Source organism: Leopardus geoffroyi, chromosome A1, assembly GCF_018350155.1.
Source record: "Leopardus geoffroyi isolate Oge1 chromosome A1, O.geoffroyi_Oge1_pat1.0, whole genome shotgun sequence".
In the NCBI taxonomy this organism is placed as follows: Eukaryota; Metazoa; Chordata; class Mammalia; order Carnivora; family Felidae; genus Leopardus; species Leopardus geoffroyi.
Genome location: NC_059326.1, coordinates 36,010,903 through 36,038,766, shown reverse-complemented (window position 1 = coordinate 36,038,766; position 27,864 = coordinate 36,010,903). Strand labels below are relative to the sequence as shown.

Genomic DNA, 27,864 nt, shown 5'->3' with positions numbered 1-27,864 from the left:
AACCGTTCAGTGACTTGAATAAGGTTGCCTGTTTTGAAAATAATAGGTATAGCATACACTATTCCTGTTTAGAGATAACAGAATCACATTTTCATGGAGAAGGATATTGTTTGTCTTTTTTGCTTTAGCTGAATATATGGAAAAAAAAATATATATATATATATATTCTTTTAATTATTAAACACATTTTAAAGTATAATATTGAAAAGTCCAGAATTTATGCCATTCATATTATGATGTAATCCATTCCTGGATTATTCTTGCCCTCTCTGATTGTAGCAAGTGTTATGATTTAAGCTTTAAGAAGCTTTAGCAACCTATAATCTTGACCATAATTATAATCTGATTCACAGCTGTTTTTTGTCTTTGAAATTCAGTCTTTTGAGATACTGAGTTGTGGGAAGAGTCTTGTGATAGGATAAGACAGAGTCTTGCCACTTAGAAATCTGCAATACATTCTCTTAGATTTCTCTTAACTGAAATATTTGATAGAATTTTGAGGAAAGGATGTAAAATCTACTCTTATTTACCTATTTATTCAAAAGTATGTTAGGTTCCCTATGTTTGAGTTCATAAAGGTTTTGGCAGAGACCCTGCGCTGAGCACAAAAGAATTCCAGGCACTCGAGGATCAAGAGAGCCCTCAGGAGTTTTACAAGGTTCATATGCTTTACCAGATTTTTGGAATATTAGAGCTCTAAAGCAAGGAACCCTGGAATCTATGAATTAATGTAAAGATTCAAATATTTATAAGTTCCCTTGAAGAAAACATGTGTGACTGGTTCCAAAATCTGCACACTTTACATTTCTTCACTGAACTCAAAGCTTCCAGTGGGACCTATATAGTCACATTTTGAAGGATAAGATGCGTGTTAGTAAAAATATTCACTTTAACGGGTCTTTTGGAGGCTTTAAATGAGTATCTCCTATCCTCAGTAACTTCTAATTTGTTTTTTAAGGATCTATGCTTGTCTTCTGAATTGTGTGTTATGCATTAGGCCATTTTCAACTTTTCTGTCATTTTTTTCCCCCCTTAGAACAAATGTTTGCCAGAAATCTTATTCATAAACTATAAAAAAAAATTGTTCAGTCTTTATAGATATAGGTGTTTAATGTGCATGTTATTTTAACTGTAGAATATTAATACTGGAAGGCAGAGAATGAATTACCAATATAGATGAAAGTAAAGGAATAAATGATGTCCATTCACACAGTAAACCCTTCTGTTAACATTTTTATCTTTTTATATAGTTGTTACTATATTAGTTATGCATGTTGTGTTATTTATATTTACTTCTGTTATTGTTGTACTTACATAAATGTGCAAGTGAGATCATAGTAGGTTTTTATCTGCAGTTTTGTTGTTTTTTTTATCTCCACGACCACCTTCACTTCTGACACCAGTTAAGTTTGGGGGTCCCCAAGACCAATCTTAAGTATGATGGTTTATTGGAAGGACTCACAGAAATGACTGAAAACTCTTTGATTTATGATTAAACAGTACAGATTAAAATCAGCCAAGGAAAGAGGCACATGGGGAGGTGTCCAGGAGAGTTTGGAGCACGAAATTTTCACCCATGGACATCTCTAGCTTCTCCCAGCAATGATGTGTAATAATAGTCACAGGTTATTGCCAACCAGGGAGGCTCACTTAAGCCTTGGTGTCCAATGTTTTTACTGGTTCTTGGTTTTGGGTGAACCTGACCCAAAACTGCGTGACTGACCTTAGTTTTCAGACCCTCGGGAGGACAGGTTAATACTGTGTGACCCAAAATCCCCACCATAACTCAGATTATTAGCATAGACTGTCTAGTGTGACCCAGTGTCCCCAGTAAACATAGAAACTCTTATCAGGCAGGACATTCCCAGGGCTTTTGAGAGTAGCTCCCAGGAGCCAGACCTCACTTGATTAAGCTTAATCTGTTACCACACAGTATGCCACCCTTTTTCCCCATGCATTTTGTTTCCATATTATTCATTTAAAATTATTTTAATTGTTTTTGTTATGACCTATTATCAGAGAATATAGAAAATGCATGTTACATTTAATGATGTAAATCAAACACCTACAGCTAAAGAAATAGAACATGACTCATACTTTAAAGACTTACATATGACCTTTTCCAATTTTATATCCCTTCCTATGAGAAGTTACCATTCTCTTAAATCTTGGTTTAAATATTTCCTTCCTTTTATTTATAGTTTTACCAACCATGTGCATATTCCTAAATAAGCTGTTTAGTTTTTAACTGACTGACTTTTATATAAACAACATCATATCATATTAATGCATCTGGCTGTAGTATATTCATTTTTATTGCCATTTTTAACACATTCTTTGACTGTTACACTTTATTCATTTAACCTTTGATTGACTTCTGTGTTGTTTCTCATTTTCGGTGGTACTAAGGCAAGGTGTGGCAAACTATGGCCTTCAGGCTAAATCTTGCCCATTGTCCGTTTGTTAAGACACAGTCTACCAGAGCTTAGCCAGGACATTTGTTTACATAATGTCTGTGGGTGCTTCTGTGCTCCAATAGCACAGTTGAGTAGTTGTGACAGAGCCTGAATAGCTTAGAAAACCTAAAATAATGGCTATGTGACTCTCAGCAGAAAAAGTTAGGTGACTCCGCCTCTAAGTATATATCTGGGCAGTGTTTGTACCAATTTATTCTTCCACCATCAGCGCCTGAATGTTCCTACTTCCTAACCTTACCAATGCCTCGTGTTTTGCAAGGTTCTAGAGTGGCTTAAAAAAAATATATTTGGGATTTGTTGGGCCTTCGTGTTGTTGATGATTTGTGTCTCTTTATAATTCTGGAATATTCTGACATTTTCTCTTCAAATAAGATTTCTTTCAACTCTGTTCTTGTTTGTGATTTCCCTTTGTAAATCCAAGTAGACATTTAAGGTATCTTTACTTATCTTCTGTATCTCTTAACCAACTATTTTTCCATCTCTTTAAATTTGTGTTTTGGACTGCTTTTTTGCCTGTGGTCTTTCATGTCCTCAATTTTCTCTTTATATTATATCTAATCCATACATTGAGTTTTCAATGTCATTAGTGTATGTGTGTATATATATTTTTTACTTTCAAAAAGTAAAAAATCCTCCAAATCTTGTTTCTTTTTAGTAATCTTTTTCTTTTTCCCTTGGCCATTATTTCAGTCTTTCCTTGAATATTTTTTTTCTCCCAGGATTTCTGTTTTCCTTCCTTTAAGGATAGCTCAGAAATGGATTTAAGATTTAAATACATGCACACACTTATGTATATTTTTTAGATATTTCAAGGGCTTCTTTTTTATTCTTGAGTTATAGCTGACACACAATGTTACATTAGTTCCAGTTGTACAGCATAATGATTGGACAGCACTATACCTAATGCTATGCTAAGGATATTTCTTGATTGAGATCCAAAATATCCTTTTTTTGGGGGGCGCCTGGGTGGCGCAGTCGGTTAAGCGTCCGACTTCAGCCAGGTCACGATCTCGCGGTCTGTGAATTCAAGCCCCGCGTCGGGCTCTGGGCTGATGGCTCAGAGCCTGGAGCCTGTTTCCGATTCTGTGTCTCCCTCTCTCTTTGCCCCTCACCCGTTCATGCTCTCTCTCTGTCCCAAAAATAAATAAACGTTGAAAAAAAAAATTAAAAAAAAACAAAAAACAAAATATCCTTTTTTGGGAGGAGGAAGTAGATAATTCCAGGGCATCTCTCCACTCTGTCTTAGTGGCTGAAATATGTAAAAGTATAATTTTTCTTTCTCTCCATGACTGTGTTATGCCTCAGAGTAATTTTATCCTTTGATCTTTGTATTAAATGTTATAATCTTTTCTATATCTTCTTGTTGTATCCATAGACTAGGTTTCTTGAGTAGAATTTATTGCTTCTCAAAGGGAATTAATAATTTCAAAGATTCTGATTAATCTTACTAATCCTACAGAATTTGCAATTCAGGTGTATTTTAACACTTTGCCTTCTCAGTTTGCTTACTCCTAAGGTTTAACACATTATTACATATTATTAGTTTTGTTTTCTTCTCTTATTCTTTTAATTAAAGTTACATATATTTTTTAAGATTATATTTTTTGAGAGAGACAGATAGCATGAGCTGGGAGGGTCAGAGACATCTCATGAACCTTGAGATCATGACCTGAGCAAAGATCAAGACTCAGATGTTTAATCTGAGCCACCCAGGTGCCCATAAAGTTACATACATTTTGCTCATTTTCCTTTTTAGACCTCAGGGTATTCTAAATGAAGAGAAAAAATGCTTTGCTTTTTGAGGCAGATTTATCCCCTCAGCTTCCTTATTTTTTAATTGTTTAAGGTGCTTTGACTTGTTTTCCTTTTATGTTGTCAGAGATCATTCTTTTCACATATTTTCCAACAACTTATATGATTAAGATGTTCTCTTACCATAAAGGAGTTAAATTGTCATGTTAAATTTATTTTAGTATTTGTTTTTGTTAATATTTACATTTAATTCTGCAATCATAAGCAACTGGTTTTGTACATGATGTATGTATTTAGATTTTGTTCTCTCCCCATTAATTATTTACTGATGACCTCTTTGAGATTATATAGTTACTATATTTTTTGCTTTTCAGCGTCTACTACAGGGTTTTTATTTTGTAATTTCATTAATCTGTTTTGCAATAACATTTAGATATCCATTTGTTGGTATACTAAGGATTATACCCATCCATAATTTCTAGCACTATTATTCCTTATTTATAACTATTTGAGTTCAGAAATGTATCAGTGAAGCTGGTGTTGACGTTGAGCATGTTGTTCGTCTGTAAATGATACATGGTGTCCTCAGGTATATGGAAGCCTAAAGATAGCCTTTATTTTTTTTTTTTTTTTTAATTTTTTTTTCAACGTTTATTTATTTTTTGGGGGACAGAGAGAGACAGAGCATGAACGGGGGAGGGGCAGAGAGAGAGGGAGACACAGAATCGGAAACAGGCTCCAGGCTCTGAGCCATCAGCCCAGAGCCCGACGCGGGGCTCGAACTCCCAGACCGCGAGATCGTGACCTGGCTGAAGTCGGACGCTCAACCGACTGTGCCACCCAGGCGCCCCTAAAGATAGCCTTTAAAAAGAAGATCATGTTTTCTAAATCTTGTAAAAAATACTGTCTGTGAAAAGATCTACAGACAAGATGACATAAGTTCAGCATATAAAATAAATGGTAGCGGTAGCAAGTTCTGAGTATGTTCACAGAGTGACATCTGTCACTGAAGAAGAGACACAGTGATAGTAGATCAAGGGGGGAAACGGCAAAAGCATTAAATCTAATACTGTGAAAATATCCTTATTTACGTCAGTAGCTTTTGAGAAGATCACTGTGGTTTAATATTATATATATGAGATATTAGAAAAAAAAGGAAATAATGTTGGAATTTTCAGTAATAACATATTACCCAATATAATCCATTTGTATGGTTTCCCAGGATAATTTGTTTTCCAATATTCAATATTCAAGCTTCAGTTACATATAAAGGCTATTTTTCTGGCATATTGTCTATAATGTTTTTAAAGAGCAAAGTGCTATTATAACTTGCAATAGTGTAAATGCACTACTCGCCAGTTTTCTTAAAATATTTTTTTTCTGAACTATTTAGTAGGGCTGCAGGATATTATAAAACCTAATAATACACATGTTTAGACAAAAATTATATGTGCATATTGGAGTTTTATGGTTCTTTTCATTCCAATGTAATATTTTTATAATGTACCAAATATATTTCAGTTGTTTTTTTTTTTTTTTATCATATGAAAATTGGCACCATTCCTGTGATAGGCTAATAACTAAGCATTAAAAATCAACCTTGGAACCAGCATAATAATAAAGGGTTGTTGCTTAAATACTAGTTCTAAAACTAGAGTAGAAAATGTGCTAATGAAAATTTCTCCCGTAGTCATTATATTTAATGTTTAAAGTCTCTCATTTTATGAATTAGTTTGATTTTATACATAGAACTACATCTCAAATTCTTTTCTTCTCTTACTCATTATGAACCCTTTTCTCCCCCTTTTAGCAATCTTCTTGAGCTCTTTTCGGGTGCCATATGAGGAAATCAAAATGATGATATTGGAAGTGGATGAAACACAGTTGGCAGAGTCTATGATTCAGGTAAACAAACTGGCAGAGAGCTTAAATTCCAATATTTCATTGCAAGCTTCTCATTAAATACAAATCTGTAAGTGAAGCAAAATTCTTAAACCAAATCATTCAACTGGAAAATCATTGCTGCATAATTAGTTTTAGCATAACTTCTGCTTTGCCAGGAGATAAAACTCTGCATCTTTTCTTAACTGCAACTAAATATAATGCTATCAAAATGATTACATTTCAATTATTTTAAATGACTGTTTTTGAAAGGCAAATTGTTTAATTCAACATGTATGTTTTTGTTTTTGTTACAGTTAAGGTTAGTAATATGTGTCTTAAAGTTTATTTGTATAATCCTTTCAGAATATGTTTTTATTAGGCTCTTATCTTGTAAAGTTGCATTATGATTCAGTGCAGAAGATTGAGGGACTTTTCTCTTCATTTAGAATCACCTTTATTAACCACCCTTCCTTGAGTAATTTGTGTTCCTACGAGTACTAGAAATTGTGGGCATAGCATTCTGAATTCATTCAGGAGGCTGCCAGATTTTTTAAATGGTGTCTACCCACAGTATTATTTAAGGAATGCTAGTGTGGTGCCAGAGTTATTTGCTGAATTCCACATAAGACATCAATAATGCGTGTCTTGATAAACTGTAAAATCAGAGTATCAAACCACAAATTATATAGGAAGAGAATAATATCTTCAGTTTACTATCTTTCATTCTTATAGTGGATGTACTTAGAAAAATGGCTTTTTAGCAATAAAAAGAAACGAGAGATTATTTGTTAGTGTGAACACATGTTTAAAATTATTTTGGACATTTAATCCATCAATGAATGGTATCTTGGAAAGTTTTGGGTTTTGCTTCTCCTATCTTGTCTTCCCAAGGTGGTTGCGATATAATCCCAGTAGGGGGTTTGTGCTGTGAGTAGCTGAGACTCATATACACCTGATTCAGTGACTCTTCCCTGAGCCTTTTTTCTCTAAGCACTTTCTTTTTACTAGGTTTTTGTCTTTGTTAACTGTTGATCATAAATGTGCCTTGTTGTTGGGAGTAAATTTCAAGTTCCTTAAAGAAAATTTTTCTGCTTCATACATGTTTGTATTTTTTTTTTTTTTTGATGCATTTATTGAATTTTTACAGAGTAGCTTTTAACTTGATTACACGAACGTTTTGGATATTCATGTGGATTTTGTGTGTAGAGATGGGAAATTTGCATTTTTAAATTCATGTCCAAAGAACATCCAGTTCCATATAATTTCTTAATATATTAGTTTTCTATTGCTGCTGTAACAATTCACCATAAATTCAGTAGCTTAAAATAACACAAATTTATTAGTCTCCATTTCTGTTGAACAGAAATCTGGCATGTGTCTTATTGCGCTAAAGTCCAGGTGTTGGCAGGCTTGCCTTCCTTTCTATAGGATTTAAAAAAAAAAATCCCTTTATCTTTCCTGGCCCCTCATGGCTTCCCACATTCCTTGGCTTGGGACACTTTTCTTCAACTTTCAAAGGATATTGACTCTCTTCTTTTTTCCATGGTCACATCTCCCTCTCGCTCCATGTTCTGTCTCTTCCACTTTTAAGGACCTTTGTGGTTGCATTCTGCAGTTCTGATAATCTAGGGAAATTTCCCCTATTTTAAAGTCAGCTGATAACAACCTTAATTCCCTTTGCCACATATCCTAATATTTTTACAAGTTTTGGGGATTAGGTGTGGACATCTTGGGTGGTGTGGTTCAGGTCATCGTTCTGCCTGCCACACCTACTACATGTAAAACCCATCTCAGGAATTTAAAATCAAAAAATTTAGTTTGGACATTTATATGCTGATTAAAAAATAAGAATTCCGTGCTATTTGAAGTCTCAAGTTAATTTTATTTATTTCAGTTTATTTATTCATTTTGAGAGAGAGAGGGAGGGAGAGTGCAAGTGGGGAGGGGCAGAGAGATAGGGGGAGAGAGAATCCCAAGCAGGATCTCCAACCTCCCGCATGGGGCTCGAACTCACGAAAAATGAGATCATGACCTGAGCTGAAATCAAAAGCTGGACGCTTAACTGACTGAGCCACCCAGGTGCCCCTCTTAAATTAAATAAAAAAATATGTTCCTAATTGTAAAGTGAAGAACTGCCTATTTTTCACAGGGCACAGGGAAAACCTTACTTTATAATAATCATCATTTTGGTAAGCTATGTTCACAGTCACGATTTTGTTTTGGCATATCTAGTTACTCATTCATATATAACCAGATGTCAGTAGTATGTCATTTTTGATGTCATCCTTCTAACTTATTCTCTCCCCGTTTGCCTTCATTTGTCTTTTATTAATTAGTTCATTTAGCATCTATTTTATTATACCCCCCCATGTGCAGGGCATTGTGGTCGGTTCAATTAAACATCGATTTTACCTTTCTGGGATATTTAGTTTGACAAGTGAAATGATGTGTGTGTGTGTGTGTGTGTGTGTGTGTGTGTGTATGAAATTATAATACAAGGTACACATGGCTGTATCAAGACTTTTTTTTTTGGTATAGATTAGATGATGGGTTAAGGGAGTGCTGTGCATGTGTGGAGGTGAGGGTACGTGTGTGTGTGTGTGTGTGTGTGTGTGTGTGTGTGTAGGTGAGGGTACTTCAGGACTGAATACAGTATGGATGTAGAAAAGGCAATAGGGCTCTGTGACTAATATGTAGCAAAGGTCAGTTATTCTGGCACTAGTAATACTCTGAGCACTGAGGGAAAAGCTGTGGGTATGTGGGCAACTGTGAAGAGTTGGTTTAGTCTGAAAGGACCTTAGGATTTATGGAAGGTTGGTAACTTTGGTAAAGAGAGAGACACAGGAAGTTTGGGCCTGTATTCTTTTTTTTAAAATTTTTTTTTCAACGTTTTTATTTATTTTTGGGACAGAGAGAGACAGAGCATGAACGGGGGAGGGGCAGAGAGAGAGGGAGACACAGAATCGGAAACAGGCTCCAGGCTCCGAGCCATCAGCCCAGAGCCTGACGCGGGGCTCGAACTCACGGACCGCGAGATCGTGACCTGGCTGAAGTCGGACGCTTAACCGACTGCGCCACCCAGGTGCCCCTTGGGCCTGTATTCTTAGAAATCATTATAGTTTCATTACTCTACAAAGCAAAAATAATGAAGTGAAAAATTAATAAATACATGATAAAAGATTATATATTAACTCATAATATTTAAGGGGATTTGATGGTCATCTACAAGGATACTGAAGAAATTCAGAAGCCTGATTATAAATAACTCAATCCAGCTGTTAGCTAGAATGGTTAAAAGAAACACAAATAACCAGGTCTTTTGGCTTCAGGCAATTTTAATAAGAGAAATTTCTATTTATATGGAAAAATCCTCTACTTGCATTGTTTTTATTCAGTTGGTAGTATTAATAGTAAATACTTTTGTTAGGGATGATCTTAAATTGCCACTTTTTTTGTTTGTTTTCGGCCAGTCAACCAAGTTTTTGTCCAAAGGTACACAGTGAGTCCAAAACTTCTTCTTTGATCTAACTACTTTGATAAATAACATTCTCTAACAATGTCTTTAACTAATGACACCTTTGGGGGCGTTTTCCCCATAAATATATAGAGCATGATGTACGCTGAATTATAACTTGTATTGACTTTGGGCTTGAAGACAATATACTGATGCTAAAATTTGGGATTGTGAACACCAACCACTCTTTTTCTTAATTTTAATATCAGGACACTAATTTGTAATGACACTGTTAAAATCAATTACATTTTGATACGGAAGATCTATATAGACTTTGTCCACAAGACTGTATAATCATTACTTTATAACAGGGAAGAAAATTTGTTTATTTGGTCTTCATTGGGAGTGTTTGCCTGGCCTTAAGTGTGTGGTCTGGGCAAGACTGTTCATGGACAAAGGAACCAGAATAACCCAGCAAGCCTGTGGTTTCTGGATGGGAGGTGATCCAGGCCAAAGGCAACAGGCACTTAAATTCCTAAAGGATCTCTTCAGAAGCTTTTTATTTGCAAAGTATATCATTCCGTGTCTTTAGTACCTTTTCAAGTTTTCTTCCACATCAGAAAAGTTACTTTGTCTTCGTTTTAGAGATACTTTCATTTTTGTTATTAAAACTGTAATCATGTTGATTAAATCTTGCAAGCACTTTCATTAAAGTTCTCTGGATTTCATTTCTTTCTCTTGCCTTTTAGTAGTAATATGATAATTTCTTTTATCACCCTGGATGAAGTGTTAAAATATGTTTGGCTTTGCTTGAATATCTGACATTTAATTCCCTCACTCTGAAATGTAATTGATCACATTTACCCAGGTGAGAAAGCTGTTCCTTTGGTATAGGTGGAGTTTTTCTTTCTCAATTATATAGCTAATCAAATAAACAGTAGTGCTTGATTTGAATATATAACTCTAGAGAGTAAAGAGGAAAATTGACTGCTTTCAAGATGCAGAGAATGTAGCGTAAAGCTGAGTATAAGGGAGGTTACCTAGAAATAAAACTGAAGACTGACTTTTTTAGTGGTTTCTTTCCAATAGTTTATTGATGGATTTATCTAGAGTGCAAGAAGCACATTTAGTGAAAATATTTTCTTATGTTTTTAATTTTTAGAACCTAATAAAGCATCTTCCAGATCAAGAACAGTTAAGTTCACTGTCTCAGTTCAAGAGTGACTATAACAACTTATGTGAACCCGAGCAGTTTGCTGTTGTGGTAAGTACTGTCTTTTGGCGTTAACTCTCCTGTGCGGGCATCTTTATACCAGGCAATGCAGGAAAGAAAATGTCAGGCCTTTTCACATCAGGATTGTTCCATAAAGCTTTGAAGCCCATCTTGCTTTTTTTCTTTTTTTTTTTTTTTAACCTAAGGATATTTATGGGAAATTATTTTGATTTCAAATATGTATATTGAAACTGTAGCCACAAATGAAGTCCAAGGAGTTTTTAAAAAGTATAAGCCTGATTTCTTGTTGTCATTATTGTCAATTTCATGTCAAAATGTAAGATGAAAACTGCACTCCTATGACTGACGAGAGTATTTATGGTTAATGCTGGAGCATCGTAAGCCAACATATTGCAAAAACAGCATCAGTTTCTTGTTGTAATCACTCACTTCCTTTCATCTCCCATGTTAGACTCTGAAATTAGAAGTATAGTCTCCTCCTTGGTGATAAGGGTGAAAAAGGAATACCTTTAAAAAAAATCTTTGAGACACCTTGATAATCATCTTGTTCCAGTCTCCTATTTTATTTATAGAAGTTGGGGTTCTGCAGAGGTGAAAATTCTTGCCAGTGCTATATATTAGCTGTGTTGCCAACTTAAAATTAAGATTTTTATCGAGCTTGCTTTCTCCTGTTCTTTTCTCCTATCATTACATAATCATTTTGAGGTTGGTTACATTCAGTCATCATGATGATACTGTAGTGTTTTGATTCTTTGTATGTAAGATTATTTTTTTTTCCCTTTCATCTGAAGTTCTATTACCAACCTCCAGGGACATGATGGAATTTGTGTTTGATATAATTATGAAAATGTGGGTTGGCTAACTAAAGGACTGTAACTGCATACCATATTTTGCATGTTGTTGGCCTTTGCGCTTAAACTGCTGCCATTTCTTCATAAACCTATTGTCTTCAGCCCTCCCCGCACTACCTTCCTGAGTTCACAAAACTCTGCTTAGAACACATAAGGGGAAGAAAAAGGCGGGGTTTTTCCTATATATAGTCTTACAATTTTTATTATAAAACTTTTAACTTATTTTCTTTACAAAAAAAAAAAACAAAACTTTTTTTTTTTAAACCCAGTTCTCTAGGGTACCATTTTCTTTTTCTCTTTTCTGTATTTCCTTGTTTGCTTTATATTCTATTACCTGATAATTTTGTCTTTCTTTTGCTCCATATTTGATGCTCTACCTGCAGTGTCTTCCATTGGGTATAAGTGAGTAAGGGAGAATTTGCATTACATTTTTAACCACAGACTATGCAGAATTTTGGGGCTTTTTTTTTTTTTTGGCCCAACTTTTTTGACTCTTGAAGAAAATTATATAATGTAAAATTATAATATAAAAATATTTCCTATTCACATTAAATCTGAAACACATATAAGCTTATATGAAAATGTCTATGTAGCAAGTAACTTTTTACATTGCATATCATCACAGGAAAAATGTAAAACTCTTCTCACGTTTTAGTGATTTTCACAGAAGAATGAGCTCAAACTTGCAGTTATTTTAAAATAGGCAGGTTATGTCCGCCTTTGAAAATATGGAGTTCACATCAAAGAGCCATGATTTACAAGCAGTATTCTCGTAGGGGTCAGAAATTTAAATATAGCAATTATATTTCCAGATATTAGTGCCAGAGGTTATAGTTTTGATTTTAAGACAGAGATAGACCGCTTCCATTTTAGGACATGTCAACTCAAACTTGACCTTGAATCTACACATTCCATGCCAGGTCATACCTGACTGAAAATGGAATTTAATGTTGAAAGAGTAATGGTATTGAAAAACATCTGCTAGAGACATTGTGAACAGTGTTTTATTATATGTTGATTGTGAATGTTCTTGAACCCATTGGTGTACATTCTAGTTTGTGTGGTACTAATGTTTTAAAACATAATTGCTTTAGTGAAGAAAGGAGAAAGTTGACAGGAAAAAACAATAGTATATATAGTATGTAGTGTGTGTCTGTGTGTGTGCATCGTCAAATTGTAATGTTCTTCAACTTTACCTTCTTTCAGCTTTTTACCATTCCTAATATGTCTCCCTCTTCTTCTTAGATACTTCCCCCCTGCCCAAAGGGGGAGAAACCTGCTTAAAGTTACAAACAATACTGCAAAATTACCAAAAAACATGATGGACAAAAATTGTATAACAGTGTGGAATGCCTGCAGATTTTAGTTCTTTCTGGATTAAAAGCTCAATATTGTTTGCTAGTTCTTTAAATAGTGATATGTTTTCAATTTATCAAGATTACATAAGTAATATGATAGTTTGGTAGTTTCAGGAAACTGATTATAATTATGTTTATTTCTATGATTCTCATTATACTGTTTTATTTTATAAGTAATAAACATGTTTGTAGTGAAGATGGGCTATTAACTCCAAGTAAACTGAACTGCAGATTCCTACATGACTTTGATTTCATAGAAGAGCATTTACTGACTGACTAAACTTAGATTTAAAGTAGTAATCATTTCCACCTAAAAATCATCACCATATCAAAAACAAGGGTAGTCATAGGTTAGGGTAACCTTTGTACCCCCAAATAGGGCCAATTCTTGCCTTTTCATTTGTTTTCACCAAAGATAGGCTTACATTCAGTTCTGTATCATCTTCAGGTTCTGTAACAGTTGATTTCTACATTGTTTTCAATTTAACAAAATCACTTGAAACTCTACAGTTACATTACTTGTCAGTTTAACTTTTTCTTTTATCCAATTATATAAATTTATTAATGTAATTCATGTGAATTTTAGAATTCTCAGAAAGGTGTATTCCATTTCAACAAACATAGGAATTTGACACTATAAAATCACCATACTTGTTTGCATTATATAATCAACTTTAATTCCACTCAAGAATTAGGTAAAACAATAAGCAAAAATCCGCCCCACCAGGACATTGGAATTTGCTTACATTATTTTCTCTTTGGTAGAAAGGGAATGTACAAAAGTAACACATCCAAAATGCCTGGTAACCAGTGTCAATTAAAGACCAATTAGAATATATAAGATATAACACATAAATTAGAAATATCTTTTACTTTTGTCATGTATTACTTGGATATAACTTTTCAGGACTCTATGTCCTATATAGTGTGTGGTATACAAATAGACTATTGAGAAATACTGTGTCAATATTCATGAAATTGTATGTCCTTGAAGCTTTCTTTCGGTCACTAAACCATGTTTGTATTCCCTCCAGGTTTCCTATAATATAGTGTTTCATATGCACTTTATTTCTCCCTTGCAATTGGAAGCAAAAATTTTTAATGCAGACACTATCTCGATTCCTTAAAAAAAAAAAAAAAGGTTTTTAATGAATGAATACTAGATACAGGTCCTTTTATGCTGCTACTAAGGGTTTAGTCACTCATCTATTATTTTAATAATTCAGAATCTTCCCGAACTAGTTTTCTTTGCAATCCTTATGACTTGGACATTGGCCAGTTTGAGCAGGACAGTTCTTAGGTGTTCAAGAGCTGGCCTTGTCTGTGCACTGTAGTCTAGTTGTGATCATAACAGTGGTGGCATTTGGTGGGCTGGTACCTTTTGGAATTGATCTCCAGTGCTGTGAATTCAGGTCCTAATAGTTTAATGGTAGAATTGATTTGTTTTTTGTAGCCGATTATAGTATACTACCATGTCCTATGTTTTCCGACAGATTTTGGCGTATGAAAAGTAATATCCCACCCCAAATCTGAAAAAGTTGTCATTTAATGCTGAGAGACTGAAGATTCTAGTCAAATGGTATTTTAAAGGAGTTCTCTGGGAGGTAGTCTATATCTGTGTCTTTTTGTGTAACTTAAAATGAATGAGACAGTTGGCATGCTGATTCTATTTGTTGGTTTAGGTTCTGGGCAGAGGACACGGAGTACTGACTGATGTGCCTAATTTGAAATATTCTTTTCCCTGGACGGTTCAGGATAAAACTCTTATTGTTGCTGAGAAAGTGGTTTTTATTTGGTGTGCCCTTTCCTCATGCTTTATTCAACTTAATTGTCTGTCAATAAGTTAAGAAGTGAAAATAGATCTCCTAGAAACTCTCACTCATTAAACCAATTGCCTGTCTCTTTTCTTGGATTCCTTCCTTCCCTCTTTAGCCCTAACGCCACCTCACCCCCCCTCCCAAAATATGGCCTATTTACCAAAAGTTGGTTCCCATTGAGTAGAACTTGATTTTAGTTGCATGACATTTTTTTTTTTTTTTAATATTTGCAGTTTCTTTGATCAGTAAACCATTAGGTAAAATCTCTGTTTTCACATTATCATGGTTTAACTGTGTGAGAAATAAGATATGTGAATATTCAGTGGGATCAGAGGCTTAGTTGAAGTTTGGAAAAATGCCTAAAAATTTGCATTTGAAACTTAGTGCAGACTTTCTTTGATTAAAAATTCTAGGTTTTCGAGTATATGTCTCCATATTATTTAATTCTGTTAAGCTGCCTGTTCTTCAAAGGGATCAAATCTTTCATAGGAAGGTTGAATTGAACAAATGTCGTGTTTGTGTACTGTATTTTGAACTGCCACCATTTGGTGTCACTGTAGGGCAGGGCTTTTAAACTTTTTGCAGTAGAGACCTCCATTTTTTTTTTTAATCAAAAAAAAAAAAATGTTGTAGGAAGTTTATGCATATTTCCCTGCATTAAAAATGCCTTGTTTTAAAATATACCCTAATATTCTTGTTGTAAAACATTCAAATAACATATAAAAATGGTGAATACAACGTGGAAGTTCCTTGTATCTCACTAACTCACTGCATTCCACACAGAATACAAAATTATTTTTAACATTTTGTTGGATTTCCAATCCTGTTTCTTTGTACTCACAAATGTGTGCGTGTTCATATGAACATTTAGAAAAAAACTATTCTGAAACTTTTTCATTATAAAAAATATGTTTTGGAGACCTTTATTTTCATGATGTACCGGTTTTAGATTCTTATGTGGTATTTCATGGTCTCTAACTATGACTTTTTCTTTTTAACTATTTCCTTAAAAAAATATGGTTGGTTGGAGGGTTTTAAAATAATAATTTTGTATACATCCTTGTGTACATATTTGAATATACTATTCAGAAATATTGTGTCAATATTCATTAAATTGTATGTCCCCAGGGTTCTTGAAAGAGTAACTCTGCTTACATCTTTATGCGTTTGAAGGCAGTGTTTTATAGACATTGTGAATAGGGACTCTGGGTTTAAATCCTAGGCCAACCTTATTAGCTGTGTGTTCTTAGGTAGTCGTTTATTTTTCTGTATCTCAATGTCCTCATTTATGAAACGGGATTTTTCCTATCGCTGCTATAATAAATTACCATAACCTTAGTGGCTTCAAACAACAGAAGTTGATTATGTTTTAATTCTGGAAGTCAGAAGTCCAAAATGGTTATCAGGGCTCCATTCCTTATGAAGGCAGCGGATTTGTTTCCTTTCTCCAAACTTCTAGAGGCTGCTCACATTCCTTGGCTCATGGTCCGTTGTCATTGTGGCTCTTGTCATCACATCTTCACTGACCCTCTCCTCTCTGTTCATAAAGGCCCTGTGATTATATTGGGCCTACTTGGATAATCCAGGATAATCTCATTTAAAGATTCTTAGTCAAGTCTGCAAAGTCCCTTTGCCATGTAAAATAATCTATTCAAAAGCGTTGGGGATTGGTACTTGGTTATACTTGGGGGGTCATTAGTCTGCCAGTCAGAGGGACAGTGATAGTGCCTACCTCCATTGTGTTGTCCTGAGTATTTAAAAATAGTGAATTTGTGTAAATCATCTTGTAATAATAAACTCTTTGTATAAAGGTTAGCTTTGTTATTAATACTACTTTTGGAAAAGAGTCCCAGAATTTCAAATGCTAGGTAAAAGATATTTTTAATCTTGATATTTATTGCCAAACTATCTTTCTAAGAGGAGTGTCAATGTATATTTTTATGAACAATATATGTATGGTTTTTTTTTCTTGTGCAATCACCAGTATGTAATATTATCCTTTTTCATTTGTTTTTGTATATTTTTTACTTTATATTTCTTGGTTATGAGATGAAATTGAAACAGTTATTATGTATTACTTTTATTTCTTCTTTGAATTGCTTATTACTATCCTTTGTTTGCCTCTTATCTTTTTTTTCCTTCTAGTTTGTAGGAGCTCCTTATGTAATCTATATGATACTCCTTTGTAAATATTTGCAGTTTTTCTTTTAAAAACGTTTTTTTAATGTTTGTTTTTGAGACAGAGAGAGGGAGAGAGAGAGAGAGAGAGCACACGCAGAGGAGGGGCAGAGAGAGGGAGACACAGAATCTGAAGCAGGCTCCAGGCTCTAGGCCCTGAGCTGTTAGCACAGCTCTGCAGCGGGGCTTGAACTCACAAACCTCTAGATCATGACCTGAACTGAAGGGGAGGCTTAACCCATTAAGCCACCCAGACGCCCCTATTTGCAGTTTTTCTTAATGCTTCTCACTTATCTCTTTGCTTTTACTTATGATATCTGCTGGATTTTTTTTTTGCATTTTTGAAGGTTGGTTTAAAAATTTTTTTAATGTTTGTTTATTTTTGAGAGAGAGAGAAACAGCATGCGAGTGGGGGAGAGGCAGAGAGAGAGAGAGAGAGGGAAAGACCTAACCTGAAGCAAGCTCCAGACTCCGAGCTGTCAGCACAGAGCCCAATGTGGGGCTTGAACTCACAGACCTGGAGATCATGACCTGAGCTGAAGTCAGACGCTTAACTGACTGAGCCACCCAGGAGCCCCAGTTTGGTTTTAAAAGTGAGTTAAGGAAGACCCATGTTACTCGCTTAAGGATAGGAATGTATTCTGTGTATATGGACAAGCTTGGTCCTTTGTATATAATAAGAGCGTGGTTCTTTGCTTATAATAGGACTACAGATTTAGCTTGATTGTAGGGAACATCTTGTGAGTATGTAAAATGAGTGTGAAATGCCACTGACTATCCTTCACTGCCTCCCTAAAGTCCTTCATTTGTTCCCCATAGCTTTTACATGGATGCCCAGAATTCTTAGAGTAGCATTAGGCCTTTAAAAAAAAAATTGACATATAATAAAATGTACATATTTAAAATTTGTAGAATTTGACTCATTTTGACATATAAATATACTCATGAAACCATCACGATAATCAAGATGATGAGCGTACCCATCACACCCAAATGTTTCCTCAGATTTTTCTATAATTCCCTCCTTCCCATGTGCCCAGGCTTAGGTCTTTAATGAAGCAACACCTGCCACCCTCTCCTCCTCTAGTCTTCCTTTTCCCCTAGGCTTCATCTTTCCTCCACAGCTGTGCTCTGAAGGCACCATACTGAGGCCAGTTGATAATGCTTCCTTTTCCCTTTCTTTCTACTTTGAGAGAGACTTCTCTGGAATACATACCCTACAAAATTCAGTATCCTTCCTCTTTTGTTACCGTAATACAACATGATGCAACACATGATATATGATACACATGGTGACCACATGATATTGGCTAAATGAATATGTGAAATAAAGAAGAGATAAAAAGACAGAAGGGAAAATATATGGTTAAGAACAATAAAGCATGCACAAAGTTTGAGGAATTTAAAACTATATATATATTTATTTTATTTAAAATATATATATATATATTTTATTTAGAGCAGTTTTAGGTTCATAGCGATATTGGGAGGGAGGTACAAAGATTACTCATATACATTCCCCCTACCACATTTATGCCCTTCCCCATTATCAACTTCTCCCCCAGGCCCTGAGTGGTACATTTCAGGTTAATGAACGTGCACTGACACATTATCACCCGAATTCCGTACTTTACAGTGCATTCTTGGTGTTGCACAGTTTCTGGGTTTGGACAAATGTATGGAGGGGTGTGTCCATCATTATGGTATTATACAAACATTTTATTGCCCTGAAATAAATAAATGTCTTTTAAAATCACTTTTTAAAAAAGTTTTTATTTAAATTCCTGTTAACATGTAGTATAATGTTAACTTAAGGTGTACAATATAGTGATTTAACACTTCCATACAACATCTGGTGCTCATCACAACAAATGAACTCCTTAATCACCTTCACCTATTTCTTCCATCCCCCTACCCACCTTCCCTCTACTAACCATCAATTTGTTCTCTATAGTTAAGGGTCTGTTTCTTGGCTTTATTTAATTAATAAATAATCATCCTTTCATTTATTATTTCTCTAACAGAGATCGCTCTCTTTATTTTTCCCTTTGCTTGTTTTGTTTCTTAAATTCCACGTATGAGTGAGATCACATGGAATTTGTCTTTCTCTGACTTCTTTTGCTTAGCAAAACGCTCTCTAGTTCTATCCAGGTCATTTCAAATGGCAAGATTTCTTTCCTTTTTATAGCTGAGTAATATTCCACTGTGTGGAATACACACCACGTCTTCTTTATCCATTCATCAGTTGATGGATACTTCGGCTGTTTCCATAATTTGGTTATTGTAGATAATGTTGCTGTAAACATCAGGGTCCATGTATGCCTTTGAATTAGTATTTTTGTATTTTGGTGTAAATACCTACTAGTACAATTGCTGCATCATAGTTCTATTTTTAACTTTTTGAGGAGCCTTCATACTGGTTTCCAGAGTGGCTGCAGCAGTTAGCAGTCCCACCAGCAGTGTAAGAGGCTTCCCCTTCCCCAGATCCTCAGCAACACCTGTTGTTTCTTGTGTTGTTGATTTTAGCCATTCTGACAGGTGTGAGGTGATATCTCACTGTAGTTTTGATTTTTATTTCCCTGATGATGAGCAATGTTGAGCATCTTCCCGTGTGTCTGTTGGCCATCCATATGTCTTCTTTGGGAAAATGTCTGTTCGTGACTTCTGCCCATTTATTTAATTTGATTATTCATTTTTGGGTGTTGAGTTTTATAAGTTCTTTATGTATTTTGGATACTGTCATTTGCAAATCTGTTCTCTCCATAGGTTTGCCTTTTAGTTTTCTTGATGGTTTCCTTTGCTTTGAAAAAGCTTTTTAGTTTGAGCTAGTCTCATTTGTTTATCTTTGCTTTTGTTTGCCTTGCCTCAGGAGACATAAAACACTTTAAAATGAAAATGTGAAGTATTTTTAAGATAATTATTTTAATTTTTGTTAAAATGAATCTCTAGATAATGACCTCTCTGTGGTGAGAATGGGTTAATTTAAAAGCAAAGCAAGTAACTTTTGAGCATAAAATCTGAATTCACTCTTTTTTTAAAAACGTAGAACTTAACCACCCTGTGTAATTGTACCACTTAACTTGTTCACCTGTCACAACACATGACTGTTCTGATATCACACTGGACATTTTCCTTGATGCTTTTTTTTTTTTCTCAATTTTTTTTTCAATTTTTTTTTTTTTTTAACGTTTTTATTTTTGAGACAGTGAGAGACAGAGCATGAATGGGGGAGGGGCAGAGAGAGAGGGAGACACAGAATCGGAAGCAGGCTTCAGGCTCTGAGCCATCAGCCCAGAGCCCTACTCGGGGCTCGAACTAACGGACCGTGAGATTGTGACATAAGCTGAAGTCGAACGCTTAACCGACTGAGCCACCCAGGTGCCCCCCTTGATGCTTTTTTAACTCAGAAGGTCATTTTCTTTTTAAGTTCATTGAATATTCAGGGTACCCTGTACAGTACTTCTTAGGGTACTTAGTGGTTTTATTTTATAAAAGGTGTTGAGGAAATTGTGATTCGATGTGAATCATGGCTTATTGAGGGGCACCTGGATGGCTCATTCGAGTAAGTGCCTGACTCTTGATTTCCGCTCAGGTAATGATCTCACAGTTGGTGAGATTGAGTCTTGCATGGGCCTGTCAGTGTGGAGCCTGCTTGGAATTCTTTCTCTGGCGCCACCCTCCCCCCCCCCCCATTCTCTCTCTCTCAAAAAAAAAAAAAAAAAAAGATTACAAAAGAATCATGGCTTATTGAAACACCTTTAGGAAAGGAGTGACCAAGATAGGTAAGGAACCTGAAAAAGTACCTCTGCTGAGCTATTGCTTTTCCAGAGGAAACATCTCCAGGGCTGTCTTTCATTTTTTAGGTGTTGATTATTTCAAGTGCTTTGCAAATGTCCTGATACAAGGTCAGTCCTGTTTCACAGACTTATCACTTTACAACTTAATAAAAGACATGAAGTTAGTATGATACAATTTCTTTTTCATTTTGGTTTCTGGTAAGTACTTCTTCCTTTTCTCTTTGATAATTCATCTTCAATCTTGTCTGTCAATGAGAGAAATCTTGCCAGTCTCTCCTCCTGGAAGACAGAGTTCTATTTTGTCGTCTGCTTTTGGTGCCTGTCCTGGAGTCCAAGTCCTCTCAAATTTCATGATGCTTTAGACAGCACTTTGGCAAACTCATCTGCAAATCTTTCACTACCCAGGGAGGACATTTGTTTAGAGTAATAAATGATTATAACCAGATTCATAGCTATTTAAATCTTAGAGGTCTGCTTCTCCTAAGATCCTAAGCATTCAGCTGTTCAGTTATTCTTGTCACTCTGCTTTGCAACCTTCTTGACATGCTCTTACCAGGATCCAGGACTTAATATAGGCTCGCCAGCACAGATGGTTTTTCTTTCACCTAGTTCAGGGCTTATTAATTTAGCTTGCTTTCAATTCTCATTGATTTGCAGCAAAAATCCTGCAGACGTTTAGTACTTCCATCATTTTCCTCACGTTCTGGTTTCTCTCTTCCATCACCTTCAGCCCTGTAAGCCAAAATAGTCACAATGCCATTTGAAGTTTTAATTAGACATAAATTTTGTTGGTTTGAGTAGTTAAAATCAGTGGTCAGCTGGAAGGTAGTTTTACCTTGTCCACTCTAGTATAATATTTTCTCTGAAGATCTTTTTCCTCACAGAATTTTTTTTGTAGTTCTTCCTGCACATGACACAGTGGACTTAGACATTGACAAAACCTTTAAAAGGCCATTTACATCTTCTCTTTACAAGTTTAACGGGTAGTACGAAATAATGTGTAACAGATGTATCGATTTAACCAAATACACTGAAATATACAGAAACTTAGAGATTTTCTTACGGTTGAACTTTACATGGCTTCACTGCCAATGGATTGAGTATATTTAAGAACCATTCTAATATTGATCTGAGCTCGCATTAGATTCTTACGAAATGGCTCCGGGTAGCAATTTTTTCATTAGTGTAGGTCTTGGCCTTTTGATGCTATGGGGGCTTAGATTGCCAGATACTTTCTGGGAGAATTGAGACCTTGAGATTATATTGGTAACTGCACCACCATCTGATCTTTTTATTTTAAGACCTTGTCTCCTGGGGTTCAAAAATTATCCAATCATTTGTTCATTTATTTGACACATATTTATCGAACACCTATTATGCACTGAAAATCGCTCTAGGCCCTGAGTTCATTGTATTGAACGTGTCTCTTATTCCTTGTTGGCCTTACATTTCATCTGAGGACAGTAATAATATACACATAAACAAAAACATAGCCTAGTATCAAATAATAATAAATACTCCTCAGGAAGTGTTAGGGTGAGGGCCCACAGGTGCAAGTGTGTGTGTGTGTGTGAGAGAGAGAGAGAGAGAGAGAGATAACAAGGCTAGGGAAGATCTCTCTGAAGAGATAATATTTAGCCAGAACTTAAGTGACTGAAGTTAGCTGTGTGGCCGTCTTGGGCAAAGCATGTTATAGACAGAGGAAACCACAAGCTCCAAGGCTTTGAGGGACAAGTGACTTTGGCACGGCGGAGGCGAGTGGCTGTGGCAGAGCGAGTATGAAGGAGTGGTAGGGGATGAAGTTACACCACTGGGGCCATGGAGCCATGGCGTGAGGCCCATGGACTTTATCGTAGGAAAGCCATCAGAGAGTTTTAAGTAGGTGAAGTGATCAGACTGATGCTTTCAGACTATTATTCGGGCATCTGATGATCTAGTTATTAAGGTGAGAAATGGTGCTGGCTTGCAGGCTTGATGGTGCTGTCAGAGGTCAGATTCTGTTGGAAAGTAGGGAAAGTAGGATTTCTGATGGGCTGGATTTGGGATAAGAGTGAAATCCGGCTGACTCAAAAATTCCTGCCCTGCCCATTCACGGAGATGAGGAAAAGGCTTGCGAGAGGAGCACACTGTGTAGGGACACACCTAACGTGTCTGTGGACATCCGAGGGGACACATGAGGTATGCAGTTGGGATGTAAGCTGGCAGTTCAAGGTTGGAGGTATAAATTTGGGCACCGTGATATTTAAAGCTGTGGCTCTGGAGGAGCTCACCTGAGGAGTGAATTAGAAATGCAGCACAGGAGGCAGCAAAGGGAGAGGCAAAATATGCAAACTGTAGTGTGTTTTCTCAATCTTGTCCCTAGAGAGGGATCACCATCAGCAAAATTTGTTTGTTTTTGCAGCTATCACCTCTCTGAGGAAAATCGTAATCCCCCGTCTAGGGAATTGTACCAGGTGATATTATAATACGACACTATTGCAGTTGGTTTCAAAAACTAAGCATGAGCCAGGGTGAGAGTGCTATTTGGCATTTGTAGAATATAATTCATCAGGGACCTTTGGAAAGAAGCTAGTGGTCATGAGAATATGTGTCTGTGGAAAGAAAGAAAAGACTTTGCCTCCAAACCTTGCTCTCGTATGAAGGAAAATGGAATAATCCCTAATACATCATAATATTAAACATAGTGCCTATATCATAAACTAAGATGATGTTAAAATGCCAGAAGTATGTACGCATTTGCCGTGATAAAATAACTCTCTCATTTAATCAAGGGATTGAGTTCATTTAGTTCAAATCGACATAAAAATAGTAATAGCAAATCCTGCCATTAAGGGGAAAAATCACTCACACATTACCAATTGTATTCTCTGTAGAGTGGGTGGGTAAGTGGAATTGAGCTCTAAACGGATTCTCTTATGAGCTTTTGTTACCCTTTTCCCTTGAAATTAGTAGAATGTCAGCTATATTAAATAACTTTGCAATTCCTTAATTTATTAGAACTAATGAAAACACAGCATGATCAGAATAATAAGCTCTTTCACTGAGTTGCTCCCTCTGGTAAGTTTCTCACAAAGTTTGAATTTTCAACCGTGATTTGTCTTCATCTTCCCCCTTTATTCGCTTGATGGCAAAAGGTACAATGTTTGCTTGTGTTGCGTATAACAGGCATGTAAAATGTGTGAAAGATTTGATACTAAGAAATAATACCTATCTTAATTTATTTTCAACCAGTCTATTTTTAACACAGTAGCCAGTGCTGTAAGTCAGATAGTATTCACTCTCCTGGTAATCCTATAATGGCTTCCCACCTCAGAGAAAATTCCCAAATCCTTGCAGTGGTCGACAGAGCTCTCTACAGAATCTGCCGTTGCCTTGGTGTTCTAGCCCCGTCTTCTGCTGTGCCCCCGGGAGGAGTCTGCTTTAACCACACAGCCTCTATACTGAAATGCCAGTCGCATTCTTCAGGGTTTTATACTTGCCTTTTTTTTTTTTTTAATTTTTTTTTTCAATGTTTATTTATTTTTGGGACAGAGAGAGACAGAGCATGAACGGGGGAGGGGCAGAGAGAGAGGGAGACACAGAATCGGAAACAGGCTCCAGGCTCCGAGCCATCAGCCCAGAGCCCGACGCGGGGCTCGAACTCACGGACCGCGAGATCGTGACCTGGCTGAAGTCGGACGCTTAACCGACTGCGCCACCCAGGCACCCCTTATACTTGCCTTTTACCCTCCTTGGACCTTGCTTCCATTAGACCTCCAGGTGACTTGCTCCTTCACGTCCTTTTGGTCTTTGTTCATATGTCAACTTCTGGAAGTCTTCTCTGAGCACCCTGTTGACAACTACATGCCCGCTAGTCTGTAACACTTCTTTTCCTCATCCCTGTTTTAGTTTTCTCCCAAGCATCCATCATCTTCTTGTTATATTCGATCTATCCATCAACCTATCTATTAGCCTATTATAAGAATATCTGTCATCTCAGGAATCATTCTCTCAGGTGTCTCTTGGTGAATTCCTTATGCACTACTTGGCATATCATAAGCACACAAATATCTGATGAAAGAATGAATACATTTTCTGTAAGGTACTTTATGACTTATTGAAAATACTGAAATGCTAAAGCTCTCTAGCTCTGGGCTTACCGAGGCTTGCTATGCAACGTGTTCCTAGTATTGAAACATGAATCTCAGTTAAAAACAACTTGGTCCTGGAATTCCAAATTCCTTCAAATATCCTTCATCGCATTCTAGCCCTGTTAGGTCTGGGGTTGAGTACTTAATTCATCATGTACTAGCTATGAAACTTTGAATAAGTCTCTTAACACCCCTCAATTTCAGTTTTTCAGTTTCTTTATTTATGAAATGTGGGTGATCTTAGAACCTATCTCATTAGGTGGTGGTAAAATTTAAAGGAGAACGTTCATGTGCAGTCAGTACTGAATCAGTACCCAATAATTATGTTAGCTGCTATCTTCATCATAGTTATATTTTAAATGTTTTTCTTCTCCTGTGTTGAGATCCAGTTAGGACCCACTTTGATCCTCTAGCATGTTTTATGTATATGTTTTTCCTTCCATTAGGTCTTGTGAGTTACTCTCAGGGTATGCACAACGTCATATTTCCAGATCCAACAGAAGTCCTTTCATGTCTCATCTGTATGCTCTTGACATGCATTCAGCCTTTCACCCCGTTAGCTTTATCTACTTGCTTGTCATTCTCCTGCGGCTCCCATGTGCTGCTTGTCTGACTCTTTCCCAGACTCTCTTCCCATTTCTTTTGATACTTAAATCATGGTCTTACTCAGATTCTGTCCTCTGCTCTTTTTTCATACCCTTCTCTTTGTCAATGATTTTGTCCATCTTACAATTATTTATCAATTCCTTTTGAACAATTTTTAGATATTCTAGGCTTTTTACTTTGTATATTTTTTAAATATGCACAATTCACTGTTGCACGAAGCATAAAGGGGATGAGTTGGGGTGTGGTAGAAAAGTAAGTACTGATTGATGAACATTTTAGGTACGATCAATTATCATGACTCCTGGATTTTGTGTTGAAATGTGGTGCCAGAGTAGTTATTTTCTGTTTATGGGAAAAACCTTCAAGAGTACAATTCAAGTTACTGAAAACCTGATTAGGGTAACTTTCACTTCTGATATTAGTTGCACATGTTAGAACCAGAAATATGAACTAAATTGACCTGACTGGATCTATCCAACTGAAGACCTTAGCCTTAGAAATCTCCTGAAATTAAAATCGTCCAGTTGTGTATAGTAACAGCTTGATGGTTATTACAAAAAGTGTGCTCAAGGGCAAAAAAAAAAAAAAAAAAAAAAAAGATGGCAGAATTGAATTTAACTATATGAAATATAACAAAACAGCAGTTAGACTTCTGCTTGTAAGTCATCTCATGCAATGGGGTAGCTAGAGATTAGAATCTGACTCTATGATAGTTTAGTTTGATTATTTTTTAAATATGATATCTGAAACTTGTTACATCTAGAAAGTAAGGGTTTGGATGATAGGAGCCAGGAGAGCAATTTTGGAGTTTTAGGTTAATGATGTAAGTATTCCAGCAAATGAGCAACCATTGAACATCCAAGTAACTACATGACAACTACTTTCTTTGACTTTTGTATAGTGATAAACGTTTCGCAAAGTATGTTTGTATACATTTGCCTGATAATATCCCTCATCCCTCACGACAGCCCTTTTAGGGTTGCAAGAACTGAAACTCATAGAGAGTAGGTGACTTAACCCCCCTACTTTATAAACAGAAGAGAAGGATTCACATTCAGGATTTCTGAATTATATTTTGTTTCTACCATACTGTACTATTTCTCGGTATAAAGCTCTTGATCTGTTAGGCAAGAAGTAGATGCATACAGCAGGTGGGCGAAAGGCAAACAAGGGAAAGGTTTTTAAAGCTAGGCTTTAGCCTACATTACATTTTTGCTTCAGACAAGTCCTATCCCTGCTTTTCTTTGTAGAAACCAGATACCATTTTTTATCTTCAGAAACTTAGGGCCAAATGTGAGGAAAATCCTCTGTCCTTCCTTGGAAAGCCTGATGAGTGTGTATGTTTCTGGAATGTCACTGGCCTGACCAGTGACTTCACTGAGAAGCTTTTCTCTCATTTCCTGTACCCTGGTTGACAGAAAGCTGGCATTGTGATATTAGGGGTGAGAGCCATTGAAAACTTTTCTGGGATACTCAGATTCATTGTATAGTTTCATTTAACTTAATTTGCATGATGGCTCCTGAAACAGAAGGTGATGGTGTTTGGTCCTATATTTTTTTGGTTCATTATGGGACTTGTCTGAGTTTTGTTTTGTTTTGTCTTTTCCTTTTGTTTCTTTGCTTATATTTTCATTTTGTATTGAATTGTACGTTTCATTAAACATCCTTATCTTCCATACCAGACGTGGCCTTTTTAAAAGGATAAATGTGTTTGTTTTCTTCCCTCTAACATTGGGTCAAGTTTCCTGTCCTGCAACTCAGCTATTATCCATTATTAATGTTATTTTTCTTTCTTTACCAAGGATGGCAATTTTGTATCCAAGTCCATATATTGTACTTATCTGAGGCATAGGATAGGAAGCAAAGTGATTCCCCACCCCCCTTCATCGAAAAGCTCATGTTAACTTTTATACCTCCAGCCTCATCACTACCAAGTTATTTGACATATTATATTTGTCCAAGTTCCCATCTGCTAGGAAAATCTAATTGTGTATGTGTATTGTAGCACTTACAGTACATTAACTTATAATGATACATTAAATAGTCACGATTTAGCATAAATTTTAATATGTTTAAGAGTTCTCATAGTCTGTGGCTTTATGCTGAAACTGTGATTGGACCCAATGTCGTATTGATTTTTTTTTCAAAATTTTTTTAATGTTTATTTTTGAGAGAAAGAGAGCACAAGTGGGGGAGAGGCAGAAAGAGAGGGAGACACAGAATTGGAAGCAGACTCCAGGCTCTGAGCTGCCAGCACAGAGCCAGATGCAGGGCTCGAACCCGTGAACCATGAGGTCATGACCTGAGCCGTTGGAGGCTTAACCGA

The 27,864-nt window shown here is 36.0% G+C and overlaps 1 protein-coding gene across 6 annotated transcripts in view; it reads left to right on the top strand.

Annotated features, from left to right (window-relative positions):
• The window catches only part of DIAPH3 (diaphanous related formin 3), a 510,352-nt gene that overhangs the window by 222,321 nt on the left and 260,167 nt on the right, over positions 1-27,864 (top strand). For all 6 annotated transcript variants that reach the window (XM_045478449.1, XM_045478422.1, XM_045478414.1 and 3 more), the window contains 2 exons: positions 6,040-6,134; positions 10,730-10,831. In XM_045478449.1, the coding sequence (XP_045334405.1) occupies positions 6,040-6,134; positions 10,730-10,831 (197 nt within the window). The remainder of the gene's footprint in view (positions 1-6,039; positions 6,135-10,729; positions 10,832-27,864) is intronic.